Source organism: Coffea arabica, chromosome 6e, assembly GCF_036785885.1.
Source record: "Coffea arabica cultivar ET-39 chromosome 6e, Coffea Arabica ET-39 HiFi, whole genome shotgun sequence".
NCBI lineage: Eukaryota > Viridiplantae > Streptophyta > Magnoliopsida > Gentianales > Rubiaceae > Coffea > Coffea arabica.
The window spans coordinates 9189677-9205845 of record NC_092321.1 but is presented as its reverse complement, the minus strand read 5'-3'; the positions used below and the strand labels follow the sequence as shown (position 1 = coordinate 9205845).

General features: G+C 38.2%; 2 protein-coding genes across 3 annotated transcripts; both read left to right on the top strand.

Annotated features, from left to right (window-relative positions):
• Window positions 1-661: 661 nt before the first annotated feature.
• Window positions 662-3703, top strand: LOC113695219 (uncharacterized). The gene is made up of 4 exons (XM_027214238.2): window positions 662-815; window positions 951-1057; window positions 3294-3372; window positions 3461-3703. The coding sequence occupies exons 1-4, from the start codon at window positions 813-815 to the stop codon at window positions 3506-3508; spliced, it is 237 nt and encodes a 78-aa protein (XP_027070039.1). The 5' UTR covers window positions 662-812; the 3' UTR covers window positions 3509-3703.
• A 1010-nt stretch (window positions 3704-4713) lies between these two features.
• Window positions 4714-12890, top strand: LOC113696144 (WD-40 repeat-containing protein MSI4-like). Of its 2 annotated transcripts, none has more exons than XM_072054999.1 (15): window positions 4714-5265; window positions 5878-5941; window positions 6630-6716; window positions 6807-6869; window positions 7190-7255; window positions 7335-7409; window positions 8145-8220; window positions 8736-8922; window positions 9416-9497; window positions 9929-10002; window positions 11217-11328; window positions 11412-11486; window positions 11733-11809; window positions 12278-12377; window positions 12501-12890. In XM_072054999.1, the coding sequence occupies exons 1-15, from the start codon at window positions 5018-5020 to the stop codon at window positions 12600-12602; spliced, it is 1488 nt and encodes a 495-aa protein (XP_071911100.1). In that variant the 5' UTR covers window positions 4714-5017; the 3' UTR covers window positions 12603-12890. The 2 variants fall into 2 exon arrangements, with proteins under 2 accessions (XP_071911100.1, XP_071911099.1); XM_072054998.1 differs by having other exon boundaries at window positions 4881-5265; window positions 9416-9551.
• The last annotated feature ends 3279 nt before the right edge of the window (window positions 12891-16169 follow it).

Below are 16169 nucleotides of genomic sequence, written 5' to 3'. Positions count from 1 at the left end.
GAACCTTTAGGACTGCACTCGAACCTACCATCTACCAGTTGCACAGGACTTATCTAATGTGTTTTATCCCCTGTGCGTCTTACCTTTCCGCATGGTTGGCAGGCTACGATCCAAACAAATGTCCATCGCACATGACTTGCCTAGTGCGTCTCATTCCTCCGTTAATTTTTTTATAAAAAAATTCAGAAAAATGCAATCCAAACAAAACTTTAGTTTAGCGTCAAATGCATCCAACTATCGTAACGATAATCTCCAATTCCAATTGTTCCTACAAATTTAATAAAAATTTTATCTTGCGATGTATAGAACAAATTCAAATTTTTAGCTGATCACAAATTAGAAAGAAAACTAAGCGGAGGTAGTTTCATCCATTGCATCATAATCTGGCCGCATGAGGCTTTTCAAGAGCACCAATATTACTTGCCTAAATTAGTATTCTGATGTTTGTTTTTTTTCGAAATGGAAAGAACAAACACACCCAACTAATTTAGATAAACGCAGGAATAAACGAGAAATCGGCCCGAAAGCAATCTAAGAGAGACCCACAAAAAACAACTGTTCAGCCAATTGGTTAGTATTATGATCAAAATGTTTAAATGTTCTCTAAATATATATAGATATATATTTAGGAGGCTCATATTTTGGACGGCCTAAATATATCACGTGAAATCGAACGGATCAGAATACATCTGTCTTAATGCTCATAAACCCAGGCGCAAAATCTCATTACTCTCAGGGTCTTCCATCCCGTCTGACGCTCAAAGGCAAGAAGAAGCAGAAGATCCCATCGCCTTACTCCTCCAGTTAAGAAGATGGTACTATCTAATTCTTCCTCTTGTACTCTCTCTCTCTCGCACAATTCAAAATCTACATTTATCAGATTTTTAGGGAATTTATTTCTGATTTTGTTTTATTTTATTTTGTGATAAATTTTTGTTTTGGGAAAAAAGGCTCAATCAGTGAAGCCGATCTCGAGCCCAGTCCCGGAGCCGTGGTACCCAACCCTGGCCGTCCTAATGCTCGCCGTTGGCCTGATCGTCACTGCTTCCTTCTTCATGTAAGTTTTTAGTTGACTTTTGTAGAACTCTTTACTACACCTCAACAGTGCTATCTCAAGTGAATTTTGGGTATGCTCTCTGATTGGTGTTTGATTTGCATTTATCTATAATCTATCAGGTAGATTAGTCATTCTTTTTTGCTTTTCCGCGGCTTTTTTTTTGGTTTTTGGGGGGGGGGGGGGGGTAGGTTACTGAGATTAAATTTCTTTTTTTTTTCTGCTAATTTGAATAACCTAATAATCTTAATCGGTCGACATGTCCTGTTAATTTCTTGTTTTTGTTGGCTGCATATTTTTCTTTTTTGTTTTAATTTGATCTCTTATAGGTGAATGAACCCCGTAGGTTGTATGTGTTGATGTTATGTGATGGAAACCTGGATTCTAGCTGCAAGCGCTTCCTTTCCCCCGGAAAAAAGAAATCATTTTCAGTATGCTCATTACCTGGTGCCAGTGGAACAAACAAATTACATTGTGCTCGTTTCTACATCTTTTATTGGTTCTTTTGTTTTTGCATTTGATAATTGGAGTATGGCATCATGAGTTGTTTTAAGTGTTTTTTGTGAAAACAGACTATTTTCGCAGTTTCTTTGTAGAGTAAAGGGAAAATGACCTGTTTTATCCCTCACATTTCGCAAAAATATTCTTTTCGTCCCTCACTTTTAAAATGAAGCAAATGCGTCCCTGACATTTAAAAACTAAACCTATTACATCCCTGAGCCTAATTTTCAATCTGAATCAAACAATCTAATAATCCAGTAATAAATTTTGAAAATAGAATTGATAGATCATTCGGTCAACTTCATCATATTCATATGACATTTATTAAACCAAAAAAATAAAAATTATAACATAAAAGGCCATTCTTTGCCTTGGAATAGTAGAGTTTTTTTTTGGGTAAATCTTTTCATGCACCGTTAGTATATCTACTTGCGAATCTAGATGTGTATCATAAATATAAAATTTGGTGTTTAAATTTAAATTAAAATGATATGGTGGTACATAAAACCGTCAGTATATACAATGATAATATAGGAAAGATTAATTTTTCTTTTTTATGTTATAATTTTTTATTTTTTATTTTTAGGTTCATTAAATTTCACATGAATATCAAGTTGAGTTAATCAAGTGATCTACCAATTACACCTCCAAAATTTGTAATCAGGTTGATTGGTGATTTGATTCAGATTGAAATTTGGGTTCAGGGATGTAATAATTTCAGTTTTTAAATGTCAAGGACGAAATTGTTTCATTTTAAAAGTGAGGGATGAAAAGAATATTTCTGTGAAATGTGAAGGATGAAACCGATCATTTTCGCCAGAGTAAATGTGGGTGGAACAAAGTTGAGAGGTTACAAATTGAGAAAGCCCCAGAGTATCCTAGACTTTTCGTTCCTCTGCTGCCGTTGTGATTCTCATTTAAATGAGATGTTATGGCTATCGAAAGGATCTTAGTTTATCTTACTACTGGAATTGCTCTTTGGATACATTAAGTGGCTTGTGTCTTTGTTTTACAATTTCTTCCGTGGCTGGCATTTCATGTTTTCCTCTCAATTACATTGCCAAATGTAAGTTTGTATCCCCTTACTTGTTGCTATCTGAGAAAAGTAATGCACAGTTGCTGCTTGTTATATGCCCAGATTGAAATATGGATCTCATGATAGACAACAGCCATAATCAAAAGTACACATCATTAGTTGCCTGGAAAGTTTGTTCTATTTTTGGGATCTTGCAGTCTTCGGTTAAATCAGAACTTGGTTAATGCTTTGCTCCTCCCTAATTCTAGAAAACCATCTACCCTAGTAATGTGCTATTTTTGGCACCACCTTGCTGTAAATGCATGTCTTGCAGCTGAAATTTCTGATGAGCCACCAAGGATGAAATCTAGCTTCATTACTTAAATCAATGTTGTTAATAATATGTAATTTATTTCTGAAATGAAACTTCTTTCTTGGAAAATTTCCATGACAATTCAACAATTCCTTAATATTGTGTATGGGCTAACTTCCTTTGTGATTGGGTTGATACTATGAGTCACAAATGATTAAAGCTAAGTGGATGGCTGCAATATGAACGTTGTAGACATCTTTACCAGGCATTTGATATCTTTTTATTTCGGTTCGTTTTTGGCAATTCTGCACCTTTTAGATTAGATCTTTCTAAGTCTCCATGTGTCACATGTCTGCTCCTTTTTTTTTTCTTTTTTTTTTTCTAATAACAAGTTGTGCACGTCTATGCAGTTATGAAGCTACCTCTTCAAAGAAGAATCGTAGTCTTGCTAAGGAGCTCACTACTGGGGCAGTGGCATCTGTCTTCTTGGTACGATCGAGATCCATTAAACTTGTATTTTCACTTTTAACCTTCATGTCTTCTATGTCTCTAATAAAATTCCCTTCATATGTTGCAGGGTTTTGGATCCTTGTTCTTGCTACTTGCTTGTGGGATTTATGTTTGATTTCTTTATGTTGGATGGCTTAAAATTTTGTTAAACCAAATGAGCTAGATAATGTTTTTGTGACATTGTTGAAACTTGTACTTTCTCAGTTATAAGGGAATTCGTATAACCTGGTTAGGGATTAATTTCGCTATTTTAGTTTTGTTCGACATTCCATAATGTGGATGAGAAACTCCAAATTAATTTTTTTTTCTTTGTTTTGGAGTTGTGGGAATGACTATGTCCTGGAATACCGATCTATTGAGGAAAAACTTGAAGCTGATTGTATAATATTGGATCTTCCCCTCCAACGCGACAGAAAAGGTTGCATTGAAGTTTGGATCACTTAATTTTTATTTTTTATTTTTTTGTCATCGTTATTTTATCTATATTATTCTATTTTGTCTTTATTTAAAAGGGGAGGTCCAACTGGCCTTATGAGAAATCGATGGAAATTAAATCATCATTGAACTGCGTTCGTCTTGATTTTTTTTATTTTATTAGAGAGGTCATGTATTGTGACAATTAATATGAAGCAAGATTTGATCTGGCCTCTCGTTCCATTAAATTTTAAGGACTTGATGGTGGTCAATAGCCCAAAGTTTGGATTGGTTAATTGGAAGTAGTAATGGTAGAAGCGACTGTTGTAGAAGTAGTAATTGTATTGCATGGATATGCTCTAATTTCAACCCAATGGGTAACATCTTTGGTGGTGAGTTTTCGTTGTTTTCTTTTCTGTTTTTTTTTTTTTGTGGAATTAACTCTGTACAGAGTTGCAGTTTTAATTATAAATTGAAGATATTATGCAAACCATTTTGAGGTAATTATTTTGTTTGGATTAACCAAATTATTGAAAAATATAAACATATCATAATTATGAGTCTTCAATTATTCTATTTTTTTTTTGTAAACTCTCAAAAAAATAGAGGCCCAAATCCACCTATGAATTAAATCGGAATTCTGTCTACACCTATGAATTAAATTGGAAGCACAAACTTTCAGAAGATGAGAAAAAGAAAAAGAGGAAGAAAAAAAGAAGTACAAAAAGGTAAAGAATACTACTAATAACGGGTAGGCGCTGCAGATGAAGTGTTAATGCGGCGGGTTTCGCTCCGGGCCTAACGCGCTGATGCTACGTTCGGACTAGTGACTGGTGGTGGGGCGTTCCGGCCCAAAAGGACGCTGCAGAGCTTTTACTCTACTCTCTATTCTACTGACTACTCTCTACCGTCTTCTACACCATCCATCCAGATCAGTGACAGAAAAAGAGACGCCGTTTTTTTTTTTTCCCCAAAGATTTTTTCCCAAAGATTCCATACATATAGAATTAATTTACAGCTTACGGCATGGGAGATTACACCTTTACTCTGTGTAGGTCCGTCTCCATCACTTCACTACGCTGATTGACTGAGAGGGGGGAGTGAGAGAAAAAGAGACACCGTTTTTTTTTTAACCCAAAGATTTTTTTTTTTTGGAAATAATTATTAAGTAGTACTAGTAGTATTAACTTAGAAAAACCTCACTTCGCCAATGGAGACGGTTTCTCCTCCGCCGAGCCAGCCGAAGAAGAGAGGTCGACCTAAGGGCTCTACTAAAGCCAAAGCCGACACCGACAGAGAAGCCTCCGCTGCTGCTTCTGGTGGAGTCCCCAGGATGAGAGGCGCCGACAAGCGCAGCTCCTCTTCTGACGAGAAGTATTCTCAGTGGAAATCTCTCGTCCCCGTTCTCTACGACTGGTTGGCTAATCATAACCTCGTCTGGCCTTCTCTCTCTTGTCGGTGCGTTCTTTTCCCGCGTCCCTTGCTTTCTTCTTTTCTTTTTTTCCTTTTTTTTGTGGGGGGCCCTAGGGTTTTTCCGAGGGTTAGGGTTTTACATTTGTTTGTAGAAGATGACAGAATGCACTCTTGGCTTTTACTGTGAAATGTGATATTACGCTCCCAGATTCGCGCTGCGAAACCTGCATTTTTTTTTCTTCAGCTGATATTTTCAGGGGGGGGGGGAGTATGAATCCATTATCTAGCCTTTAGCATTATTGTTCACCAACCGTAGCAGTTGCAGATGCTTGAATTGTAGATGTCGGAAGGATCTAATTGGCGTGGTTGTGTGTTTCACATCTCATACTTGTGAAAGGGAGTGAAGCTTATTTTGATGTTGGAGCTATAGTTTGTCTTACATTTTAGCAGGAGGATTATTGTTTGCTCATCGCTTCTTGTTCTTGTGAGGAGCATCTTTGGTTCTGCACGTTTAAATGTGATATTGGATTTTTTTTTTTTTTGTCTGATCAACATGCATTTGGCCTTGGCATTTTGAATATTTCGTGACTCAGAGTGCTCCCAACTTGTTTGTTGATAATGCGCCCGTGCGTGCTCTGCATTTTCCTTTGTGAGCAGGTGGGGCCCACTGCTTGAGCAGGGAGCCTTCAAGAATCGGCAGCGTCTTTACCTTTCTGAACAAGTATGTATCTACAGAATGCGTACCTGAAATTTATGAAGTGAAAAATCACTTTCATATCTTGTTTGTTGCAAATCAGTCCTTGGGATTTGTTCCACAAACAAAAGTCACTTGAGTTCTTCAAACTTCTGATGGAGCTATTATACGTTTTTCTTCTTCTTCTTCTTCTTCTTCTTCTTTTCTTTTCTTTCTTGCTTTGCATTTCAAGGTTTTTTGAATTTAAGTTAGTATCTGTGCTGTTCCTTTATGCTTCTTCAGATAATTTTTAACGGTTTTCCATTTTCTGCTTTCTGGTTATGTATGGTGTTCTATGCCTTTTTTCTTTTTTTGTTAAATGTTGTTGTGTGCCGCTCTTTAATGATTTGGATATTTGAAGCTGTGAGGTTGATGTATTACTTGTTAATAACTAGATATTCTTTGTCGTTAATTTTTATTTATTTGGTTTTACATATGTTTCACAAATGATGAGATACACCATAGGTAGAATTTTGTTGTTTAATGGAGATGTTCAGTGCTTTTGTTATTATTTATTAGTTATTGGCTTGTTATTATTAGAGTTTGATTTGGCTGCTGTCTCAGAAAAACACACACTCAACCTCAGGCTTACAGAGAGGATGGTTGTTACTGGATTTAGAATGTGTGATTCTACCGATATTTTCTCATGTTGATCCTTTTTTTTTTCACCCAACAGACTGATCATACAGTACCAAATACACTGATCATAGCGAACTGCGATGTTGTCAAGCCTCGGGTTGCTGCTGAAAATCACATTGCAAATGTAATCCTAATCTATGTTAGCATGTTTATCTTTTATTTTAGTTGTGACTTGCAACAAATTATGCTGATTTTGTTATTGGTTGGTTGATAGTTTAATGAAGAAGCAAGGTCACCATTTGTTAAGAAGTACAAGACTATCATACATCCTGGAGAGGTATTGTCAAGTAACATTTTCAGTTCCACATGTTGCTTGTATTACCTGCAAGCATGCTGCTGAATGTTATGCTGCCACAAAAAGTGACTAACTGTCATCAGCGAAATTCGAATTTTAATCCTAGCATCACTGTTTGGAATTCCTGGATGATCCGATGTATTGCTTAATTTGTGTGCATTGCATTTTGGTTTGGTGTTCTTGCTGCTTATCCGGATAATCTCTATAAATCTTTATGACATATTTCAAGATTTCTTATATTCACTGGTTCATGGTCCGGGGGAATTTTGCTTATAGTCTGGTAATATACAATCATATTGCAGGTAAACAGAATCAGGGAACTTCCTCAGAATAAAAACATTGTTGCGACGCATACTGATTGCCCTGAAGTAAGTGGCTCACTGATGTTATGCTCGTTTCTGGAGAATATGAGAATCTTTTAACATAGTTTAATGGCTTCCAAATTAGGTCCTCATTTGGGACATTGAAGCTCAACCGAACAGGCATGCTGTTCTAGGAGCTGCTGAGTCTCGTCCTGATCTGGTAAGCATTCTCTTGCGTTGCCCTAAAAATTATTTTTGGTAATTCATATTGATCCTTTGTTTCATTTGTCCTTTGTTTCTTTGTTTCTTTTGTTGTGCAAGTGACTGATGACTGCTTGGTCCTGCACGTGTCGCATCCTGCTCAGCTCTAAATGTAGAACAGAAAAATATCATCAGTTGCTATACTGTTCTGTACAATTAACCACTTTGTGTTGCAGTTATTATTCCCTTTGTTGTTAACTATGTGCTCGGTGGTCAGATTCTTGTAGTCATGGAATTGGGATTTGGTTCAAAGACCATTCTGTTTCATTGGCTTGTTGTGTACTTTTCTTCTCTTGCTTTCGAATCACTTACAAATGTGTAAGGTGTCCAATAATCTTGGGTGGTTTAATTGAAGTTTTTCATGTTCTGACTAAAGTTGACTTAAAAAAAAAAAAGGAAAAGAAAATGAACAGGACCAAGCAGTAATTGGTACAGGCTGGTAACTACATTGAAACAATAAATTTTGCTGTCAGTGTATTCCAAGTATAGTTCTCCTGTCTTTCTTTCTTCTTTTTCTCCTTCATTTTTAGTTTCATCTGTTGGGAAGGAAGTTCCTTTCTTCTAAGAACTTAATCAATAACTGTTTGTTTCTCTGGGATTCTCATGAAAATTCTACAATATGTTTTGTGGACTTTGTAACTGCAGCAACATGCTCTTTTATAAAAATCCAAGATAACCTTCTTTTGTTTTGCAGGTGCTGATGGGGCACAAAGATAATGCTGAATTTGCTCTTGCAATGTGCCCAACTGAGCCTTTTGTGCTCTCTGGAGGTTGGAATGATGCTACTGTGGTTTTTTCCTGTCATTTTTGGAAATTAGTTATTGTTCAAGTGGTTGCAGTTTTCAAAGTAATTCTGTTTTAGATATTTCCTGTTTATAAAGTTGCATTATTATTATTATTATTATTATTATTACTACTACTTGTGATCATATTCTGTAAATGTTTCCTTTCATTCATCAAAGTGATTACTGCATCACTGCCCAAGGGAAAGCCTGCTGGTGGTTTAACCCCTCCTCCAGCACCCCCAACATCAACACTCTGACAGAGGGGTGGATAGAAAAGGAATAATGCAGAAAAAAGAGGTTAAGCAAATCTTATGAGTGCGCCATCAGATAATATAATTGTGTGATGTTCTTTTAATGTCATGCTCAAATGATGTCTTGGTTTCATGCTGTTCTCTTGAATGAACTTTGAACTTCTGTTGATTTTTTTTGTGATGCGTTTTATTAGATAGATCTTTAGTTCATATTTTCGAGAATATTTAGCTGATGGACCTTTTCAACAGGAAAGGACAAATCTGTGGTTCTCTGGAGTATTCATGACCACATATCTGCATCGGCCGCAGATGCATCAAAGGCAACTGGTTCTACTGGGTCAATTGTGAAAACTGCTGATAATAGTCCTGTTGGACCACGTGGTATTTTTCAGGGGCATGATGACACTGTTGAAGATGTGCAGTTTTGCCCATCAAGGTTACTTTTTCGGCTATTGTAAATTTATTTGGTGATTTAAACAGAAAGAAAATTGACAAGGTTTTCGTGATTTATCCATGTTGCTAATGATTGATGTTGGTCCAACCTACTACAAAGATTAGATTTCCATGGACCCAACTTTTGTGAAGGGAAACAAACATTAGGCTGAATCTAGGCAGTATTTCTGATCCTTGTTTAGTAAGGAAGGTCCTTTTGATTTCAGCTGGTGTTCTCTGGTATGCTTTCGTTGAGTTACGCTGTAATCCTTTTTGAATGTATCTGGACCATCTTTTACTGCCTTGAAACAATATGCTTCTGGATTTTAGTAGTGATGTTTGGACCTGATCTCCTGGACCTTTTGCTGAAAATGGTTCCATGAAATGAACTGGGGAACTTGGATACCGTCTTTGATTTTTTTTCCCCTGATTAAGTTATTTTCGTTGAGCCTTTTGTGCGGCCATTTGAAATTAATAATCCTAGAAATTTTATGCAGTTCACAGGAGTTCTGTAGTGTTGGGGATGATTCTTGCCTAATATTATGGGATGCACGTGTTGGAAATAACCCAATTTTGAGGGTAAGGTGGTGTTTCCTTGATGGCCTTATACTTGGGGCCTCCTTTCTGTTTCAAGTATGTGTTATTCAGATTTGTACAGAATTCTGACATTTAAATTATTTTTTATGCTTATTTTGGTTAAAAGAACATAGGTTTTACAGATTTAAGGTGTTCGAGTTGTTACTCCAAATTGCATAATTGGTTCCATGCTGTGAGGAATGTGGTGTTGTATGTTTTAGGTGTTGGCCTTGACTGGCTAATGTTTCGTTAAATCAATTTTTGGCACATGTTATCCTCATTTTCAGCATAAATATCTCAGCAGTGCTATACAAATTTATTGTTGGATTATTTTATCACTCTTGTTTCTTAGTTTTCAATATAAGTTCCTTATTAGTGTTGTACAAACTTATTGTTTGGATTAATCTGGAGTTCCTTTTTCACTGCTCAAATAGGTTGAAAAGGCACATAATGCTGATCTCCACTGTGTGGATTGGAATCCTCATGATCAAAACCTGATTCTCACTGGGTATGCTTGTAACTGTAAAGCATCAGGGATTTCTTTCTATTGACGTTAAAACTGTTTTGAGTGTCATCATGTTGTTAAAGATATGGCTGCTGATGCTATCCAACTGTAGCTTCTCACAGCCCATATTCATATTGCTTGTGGATATGTGGTTTGTTTCTACAAGTTTCCTCGTTTCCACACTGTAGTGCTTCAAGCTATTACTAGTTCTTTATGAATTGTTAAATCTAAAAGAAGTTCAGTTGTATCAGCTTGTTGGTGTAGCAGATTCTGCTTCCTTTCTGCTTTCAACTCTTTCAACCTGATTGATCCAGGATTGTTGGTTCTCGAAGATGCAACTTAATTGTGTTGCTCTATCTGTATTTGTCGTGGTTTTCCCAAACTAAGTATTGCCTATGGTACTTGAAAAGGTTCACACAGAATATTATCAATTGTTAAATTGTAGATTTCAAACTTCTTGCCCCTTTTCTTTCTTGAATGAAATTAACTTCCTTCCCTAATTGTAGTCTGTAATCTAATGTTGATAGGCAGAATTAGATAGATGTTTGAGATTTGTCTGCAGAAGAGTTTTATCTATTAATTGTTCCCATATTAGTGTCACCAAATTACTCAAGTGATGTGACCCAGGTTTCCACTTTTTTTTGGATCTAATAATGCAAAAAAACTCTTTTAGCCTTCAGTTAAATTAACAAGGATAGTAGCGTTATTCTAGAGTACTATGAGAAGGAAAGGAGAGTATACTTGAAGTATCTGATTCATTAGACAACGTCAATATTCAAATGACTTCTGCTGTTGTGAGGGCTTCTTGTACAAGCAGAATAACCAGTTCACGTTTAAATCTAATGATTTTGACTGCGGATGGTCTCTGAGATTGTTGTATGTCATGTACATGGCTAGAAGTCGAGATCAAAGGATAAGTGGAGGCAAGTAAATAGGATAGAGTACATGAAAGCTTGAGTACCCCAAAGGGAAATTTGTTAAAGACAAAAATGTTAAGTGTCATATGGAGGTCTGGTAGGAGGGCTTTACCAGGATGATATGGGTGTGTTGTCATTTGATTGAGGTAAAAGGTACAAATGGATATTGGAATGCAAATGCCAAAAACATTTGTGAGGAATTCTGTATGCGTGAAACTCCAAACATAATGTGTTCAGATCTCTGCAACTTGATTTGCAGAAAAGTTTTAGAAGCTTTGTTGAGTCATGCTGTTATTTCAGGTCTGCAGATCACTCTGTTCGCTTGTTTGATCGCCGGAAACTAACAACTGATGGAGTCGAGTCACTAGTGCATAAATTTGAAGGTCATACAGCTGCTGTTCTTTGTGTTCAGGTGATCATTTTGTTCTTGAATCTTTCAATTTATACGTATCTATTGAATACTTCTGATAACCAAGCAATTATTTTCTATTCCAGTGGTCTCCTGACAAGTCCACTGTCTTTGGGAGCTCTGCAGAGGATGGTTTATTGAACATCTGGGATTATGAAAAGGTGTTGAAGCCTCTCTCTCTCTGCAACCCCCCCCCCCTCTCCTCTCTTGCGCTCTCGTTATTTATGGGCTTGCTATAAACTCTTCTACAGAGGGCTATGGTTAAGAAATTTCTGACAAATCATATTCTATGATAGGAAAATATTGTAATCAGCTTCTCACATCAGCCTGCGAACTGACTATATGTGCATCTCATATATACCATCTGATTACTATGAGACTAATTTCTTTCCTTGCTTGTCCTGTAGGTTGGCAAAAAGATAGAAAGCGGGACAAGGTCTCCAAGTAGTCCTCCTGGGTTATTTTTCCAACATGCTGGGCACAGGTTAGTTAGCACTATGCAGTAAATTATTGGTGGCTAACCTAGTCTATTCAATCCATGTGTGGTTCACCTGCACAGGGACAACTCATTTGTTTGTTAAAAGTATTGTGATATCTAAATGATATTTAAGTTATATTTTGGACTTGCAGAAATCATCTTTACTTCTGGCTGCTTAACTTGAGATATTCTGTTTTTGCCATCTGCCTCTGGCTGTGTCAAATCAAAATGTTTGTGTGCCATCAACAATGGACCATGGTGAATTATTCTTAGAAAAACACAATTAAAAACTTACTATTGTTTTTCGTTTCTATCTAGTCTAAACGATTAAAAAGCATTTGATTTGCATCCTTACTGGCTCAGTCGTAATTTCAGTACTAAGGGCAAACATATTTCTCTTATCTGCATGCTTGTTGGCCTATAGACAATGTTAAGATCTTTTGATAGTGAAAATGTTCTCTATATGTTCTCCAGGGACAAAGTTGTTGACTTTCACTGGAATGCCTCTGATCCATGGACGGTTGTCAGTGTTTCTGATGATGGTGAAAGTAGCGGTGGTGGGGGCACGTTACAGGTATGAGATGTTTTCTTCTTTTATGGGGGTGGTGGTATTCTTGGCAGATGTAGCATTCTACTGGTTTTGATCCCTCTTGACGGTTTTCCCTTGATTTTGCATCTGGTGGGTTGTAATTTGCAGATATGGCGCATGACTGACTTATTATACAGGCCTGAGGATGAGGTTTTAGCTGAGCTCCAACATTTCAAAGATCATGTAATCGAGTGCACTTCCAAGGCTTGAGAGAGTTAATGGTTCATTGAGCAGCTGAACTTCTTGTTAAAAACTGTTTCTGTATCTAGCATTGTACTCCGGGGGTATTTTCTTTTTATTGTACTTGGTAGAGGAACTGGAATAGCCGGTAGTATATTCTAGCATTTAGAACTGTGGAATTTGTGTTCCGACTTGATTCTGCCAGTTTACAATTCTGTAGGATCTGCGTATGTGATTCGGTATTTTACCAATCATGGGTCCAACATTCTCTGCCGTTGATACTAATTATTGAATGCTGGTGAATTACGGGTGCGAGCAGTTGAGGCCTACGGTGTTTGACGAGGAAATTTATATTTTAATGCTCAATTGTTTCCATAGAACTGGTTGGGAAATTTTCATGTGAAGCGGATAATGAATATTGGATTCAACAATAACAATGAAGATAATTTACTGAAGAACGACCAATAGGCTGAGAGAAGGTTCTGAGGATTGTTGGAGCATGGGATTTGGCCGGCCGATGAGATAAAATTTGGACGGAAGATTTGGTAGTAGGTGCTGTGGTTTGGTTTGGTGGCATCGTGTAGGAGTGGTAGTTCAAGGAGCTGGTCTTCGGAAAATTGGATTAAATAGATTCCAGGGCAGTTGGAGTTCAACTGCTGTTCAAAGTTGCACACCGTGCCAACTCAAGTTCGATAACGGCGAGCAACCCACCAGCTAGGTAAGGTAGCCAATCTCTTTTGAGTCTTGTTGAATATGTGCTTTATTTATACCGTAATAATAAGTTTCCTTAAATGATGATATTTACGTGCTTCACAATTAGGTCAAATTTTTACACTTAAATCTTTGTTTCGTTTGGGTGGGGATATCTGGCCCAAAAAGGAACAGCCTATACCGACTTTATACAATCGCCTTTCGATAAAAAAAATTATTAGAAAATCTTTGTATCGAGAGCACATATAGCAATTTCGGCCAAAATATATTCATTGATTCTACTTTCTGAATTTTTTTAGATCGCATACACACACGTCGTTTGACCTTTACGTCGTGCAAGATATATTAAGGTTTCCCTGAAGATATTGGAGCATATAATTACATAGACCGAGCAGTAGCAGGATAAAAAATATTTACTTTTCCTCCCTCTTCAATTTCTTTATTGAATTACTACGTTTTACCCCCCCTCATGTGCTATGCTCAGCTCCAAATGAGCACCTTGGAGTGAGAAGCATCGTCGGAAACTGAAAAAGGACCAAAAAAAATCTGGTCACAAATTTGTATACGGTTCAATACGTTTTGGTGTTACTCCGAAATTGGACAGTTTAACTTCACGATGCCATTTCAAAATCAAGCAACACGGTCCAATTTTCTTTTTCTTTACGAGCACGACGTCGTGCATTTAACCAATAAAATATTCTATGATGAAATTAAGGACGCTTAAATTTTTATTTTTTTTTTTTGAGGTGAAATACAAATGGTAAACGTTGTTGCGCTTTATGGTATCCTATTTTAAGCAGAGATAAGAAGTCGACTAGATATTAGAGGTAATACGAAAGACCCACTAAACTTACAAAGATAAGAGATTACATAAACTAGAGAACTGCAGGAGAAGACCCATCATCTTGAGTCCGACTTGGCAGCAGCATTCTTTGGTGGGAGTAGTAGTAGTGGTAGTACGTAGTACCAGACTGTGGCTAGAGAGCTCAGAGGTGGCGTGGATTAAAAAGGACAAAAGGGGGAGACTGACGCCCGAATTCAATTGAATACTGCTAGAAGTTAGTACTTAGTACTACTACCATTTATAAAAATAAAAAAAAAAAAAAAAATTTACTGCCGCTTGGCAGTCGGTAGGTGGAGTTTCTCCGGATAAAAAGCGAGACTGCTAAAAGAACGTTTTGCTTTACCTTCCCCGGCCGGAAAAGGCACCTGATCGACTCACATCTCAGCTAACCAATCTTTTGATGACAAATAATTCGAGAACGGACTTCAGCTAACCAATTTGAATCATCACCTTTGACCATCCGTCATCCACATCCACAGTTTCATTTCAGTACGGTAAGTAACTGATTTTACCAATTTCAGCTAACCAATTTTGATCATCACCTTTGACCATCAATCCATCCATCCATCCTTCGCTTCCATCTTCGTCTGTACTAGCAGCAAAGCAAAGTAGTAGTGGAGTACTACTTCCTCATTTACTAGTAGTACCAGACTAGTTAGCAGGTCCTAGCATGGAGAGATGGATCATGGATTCCTCCCTAACCTCCTCCACCCTCCAATCCTGCACTGCTACACACACACATATATATATACACACACACACTGGTAGTAGTATCAAGTATGTAACTTCCAATTCAACCAAGGGCCTAATAAGCAGTTGTAGTCTAGTAGAGTTCCTCCACGTCATCGCCTACTCCCCACGTCACTATCTCTCTACCCCAAATCCCCTCATTCTTCGCGTGGCACCGTCAACTCAGTCAAAACCACTCACCCCTCCCTCCATTTTCATTCTCCTGCAATCTACTATACATTCATTCCCACAGCCTACAGGCTACAAACCACCCCCCCCCCCCCCCCAAAAAAACATTAAAAAAAACCCGAAATCTATACATATATAAGCCCACCTCCCCAATCCCAGTGGTCTTCATTACCCCACAGCCTCCACTCACAATGTGAGAAATTCCGACACCTCTTCATCCTTACCTTATTCCTCCAGTAAAATCTCTCTTTTTTTCGCGTCCACCCTTTCTCCCCCAAAAAAAAGTTAAAAACCACCACCCCTTTGCTCTCCTGGCGAAGAAAATGGAAGAAGAAGAAGAAGGAACTGGAAAGAGACAAACGACTGAATGTGACTACGACGTCGTCCGGAAAAAGCTCAGAACCGAGGGCGACGGCGACCAGGATCAAGACGACGTGATGGCCTGGCTCGCTTTCGACGACCAGACTGTCACGGAGCTTTCGGAGCTCTTGGACTCCTCCTCCTTGGAGGCTTCGTCGTCGTCAGCGCAGCAGTTTAACGTTAAGGTGAGGTTCATCGAGGACCCGTACATGACGCCGGTGATTTTTCAGTCGTCGTCGGCCTACGTCACCATCAACGGCAACGAGGAGTCTTGCGGGTCGTCGTACTCGGACTCCGACTCAACGGTCATGGCGAGCGTCGACATGGGAAGCTTTCGGGTTGCGTTGAGGAAGCTGGCTAGGGAGCTGAACGTGGATGACACCGATAGCCGTGGAGCGTGGGGCACGGACGCCGCTGCGGAGGAGGAGGAGGTAATAGCCCGGGGTGGTGGGTGGATGGGGGGAAATGATCATCTGGAGGGTATTTTTGTAAAATCGCCATGCAGCAGCAGTGACTTGTGCGAGACGACTCCTTCTGACGGTGACGGTGAAAATATGTGGGTGAAACTTCTTCTGGGTGAGGAGGATTTGTTAGGTGGGGCAGGGTAAATAGGAAGGAGTTGGCTGTGTGGAAAACGTTAGGGGGAAAGGGGCTAAAATAATATTCTACTAATATACGAAGCAGTAAAAAGATTTAAAGAGGTTTCACTACTGTAACTAGTAACAGTAGGGGGTGGTCAAGACTCAAAACTCTGGAGGGTTACA

Bases quoted from the DNA above. Each gene is read 5' to 3' on its own strand.
- LOC113695219 (XM_027214238.2), top strand. The intron at 1,058-3,293 runs GTAAGTTTTTAG...ACGTCTATGCAG, and splicing joins GTCACTGCTTCCTTCTTCAT to TTATGAAGCTACCTCTTCAA. The intron at 3,373-3,460 runs GTACGATCGAGA...CATATGTTGCAG, and splicing joins CAGTGGCATCTGTCTTCTTG to GGTTTTGGATCCTTGTTCTT.
- LOC113696144 (XM_072054998.1), top strand. From the start codon at position 5,018: ATGGAGACGGTTTCTCCTCCGCCGAGCCAGCCGAAGAAGAGAGGTCGA. The intron at 8,221-8,735 runs GTTGGAATGATG...CCTTTTCAACAG, and splicing joins GCCTTTTGTGCTCTCTGGAG to GAAAGGACAAATCTGTGGTT. The intron at 11,810-12,277 runs GTTAGTTAGCAC...TATGTTCTCCAG, and splicing joins TTCCAACATGCTGGGCACAG to GGACAAAGTTGTTGACTTTC.